The sequence below is a fragment of the Bombus fervidus genome, chromosome 18 (assembly GCF_041682495.2).
Source record: "Bombus fervidus isolate BK054 chromosome 18, iyBomFerv1, whole genome shotgun sequence".
Classification (NCBI taxonomy): Eukaryota; Metazoa; Arthropoda; class Insecta; order Hymenoptera; family Apidae; genus Bombus; species Bombus fervidus.
Genome location: NC_091534.1, coordinates 3918613 through 3920408, shown reverse-complemented (window position 1 = coordinate 3920408; position 1796 = coordinate 3918613). Strand labels below are relative to the sequence as shown.

General features: G+C 39.6%; 1 protein-coding gene across 1 annotated transcript; it reads left to right on the top strand.

Moving 5' to 3' along the window:
- The first annotated feature begins 981 nt into the window (after positions 1-981).
- Positions 982-1426, top strand: LOC141445949 (phospholipase B1, membrane-associated-like). Its single transcript, XM_074112178.1, has 2 exons — positions 982-1227; positions 1331-1426. The coding sequence occupies exons 1-2, from the start codon at positions 982-984 to the stop codon at positions 1424-1426; spliced, it is 342 nt and encodes a 113-aa protein (XP_073968279.1).
- The last annotated feature ends 370 nt before the right edge of the window (positions 1427-1796 follow it).

The following is a 1796-nucleotide window of genomic DNA, read 5'->3' as shown; positions in this document are numbered from 1 at the left end:
TCCGCATTTATTCCTTCTACGAGTAAACCCAATGAATTTCGGAATGGAATGTCTTGTAGCCATTGTTGCTTTTCTGTATCTGAAATTTTCATGGCGCTTATGCCTGATATTATTTTACGCTTTTTGTTCGCTGTTGCTATTTTCCAGTATTCATCTTGATATGATAGTTTGTCAATGTAGTTGTTTACTTTTTGGTTTTGCAACGTTTCCATTTCTCTCGTAGATGAGCTTTCCTGTTCTTTGTTTATTGGTTGTTTTTTACTTAACGTATTTGTAGCATTATTTATGTAATACATTTCACCTTTGTTCGTTATTTTGATCGGTAGTATTTGCTGTTGCATTTTGGAGCTTTACCATTTCGCAATGTTTATTGTCTTTTTGTTCACTTAAATTCACTGCTTGTCGCACTTTCACCGAAGCACAGTTTTTCACGTCTGTCTAGCTCGACTGCTCAGGTAGAACTGTCTGACATACGAGCAGTTGCACACAATGGGTTTTGACATATTTTATGCAGTATTTGATCATGATTTTGGCATGACACGTGCAACGTTATATCACAGATGATGTGTTAATATAAAATGTTCAAAGAAGAATATTTTGTAAACACAAAAAATGAGGAACGAATGTCTCAAGCATGGAATGAAAATAAATTTCAAGATGAAATTTCAAGGGAAAGCCTTGTTATCAATTACTTTATGATATCACTCGTAAATATTATATCGTCGTATTTATTCTTTAAAATCGTTATTCAATTTAAATCGCAGATTTCTTTTATTACCAATAATTTTTGCAATTCATCCCAGGAACAATCGGTAAAATTCATAATTTGTAGTTACTACAAGAATTCCAATGTGCTTTGCAGTTCATTCAAATTCTTGTTCTATTAATAGCACTTTTGAAGATAGATATGTAACATTACAAGCTCATCATTCAACTGTAATTTAAGAATACTAAAATTGATGCTTATCTTTTGAGGTCCATATGTATTCTAATGTCTTTACTTTAATTTGTGTAGCCGACAAGTCTTCGAAAGTTCCCGAGTCGGTTCATCATTCAAACCCAGGAGACATAGATGTCATTGCCGCAATGGATGATTCTTTGACAATCAGCGCTGGAGCTACTTCGATTTATACGTTCGAAGTGAACATTGAAAATAGAGATATAGTTGGCAGTGTCGGCGGTCGAGAAACTTTGAGACAGTTCCTGACTCTCCCTAATATTCTTAAAGTTTGTTCATTTCTTACATCTGCATTATTGAATCATGTGATTTGCGGTATCGCTATAAATACGAATACTGAAATCTTTCGTAGTCGGATTTCCCTATATGCAGGAATTCAATTCTAAATTAGTAGGTTATTCACTTGGGGACGCTAAAGTACTGATCTTGCTCCGCGCGACCGCGGCATCGCCACTACCGCCGTCATAGTAGAGCGCGGCGAAGGAGCCGTCAGACTGCGGCGGGTCTGGGCCCCCCCTCAGACTCGCACAACGGCCAAGGGAATGCGGCACTACGGGGAGAGTGGTCACCCCTTTGCTGCCAACCACCACCAGGATGCTTCCCACAACAACAAAGGGAGACGACGACGAAGAAGTGTTGCGGTAGCAAATCTAAAGAAAGGAACCGGGACACTCCTGACAAGCGTCATGAAGACCACCGTGGGGTTTTAGTCGGTAAGAGTCCGACACTACCCGCCGCCCCCTATAGGGCGGCCAGGCGTCCATGAGGATTTCCCCACGAAAAAAAAAAAAAGTACTGATCTAGCTGCGCAGTTAAACGTCGCCGAAGGTTCGCATGT

What these genes read in the sequence shown, in the direction of transcription:
- LOC141445949 (XM_074112178.1), top strand. Translation starts at nt 982, where the DNA reads ATGTATTCTAATGTCTTTACTTTAATTTGTGTAGCCGACAAGTCTTCG. An exon ending in CTCTCCCTAATATTCTTAAA is followed by an intron (nt 1,228 to 1,330) that starts GTTTGTTCATTT and finishes CCCTATATGCAG; the next exon opens with GAATTCAATTCTAAATTAGT.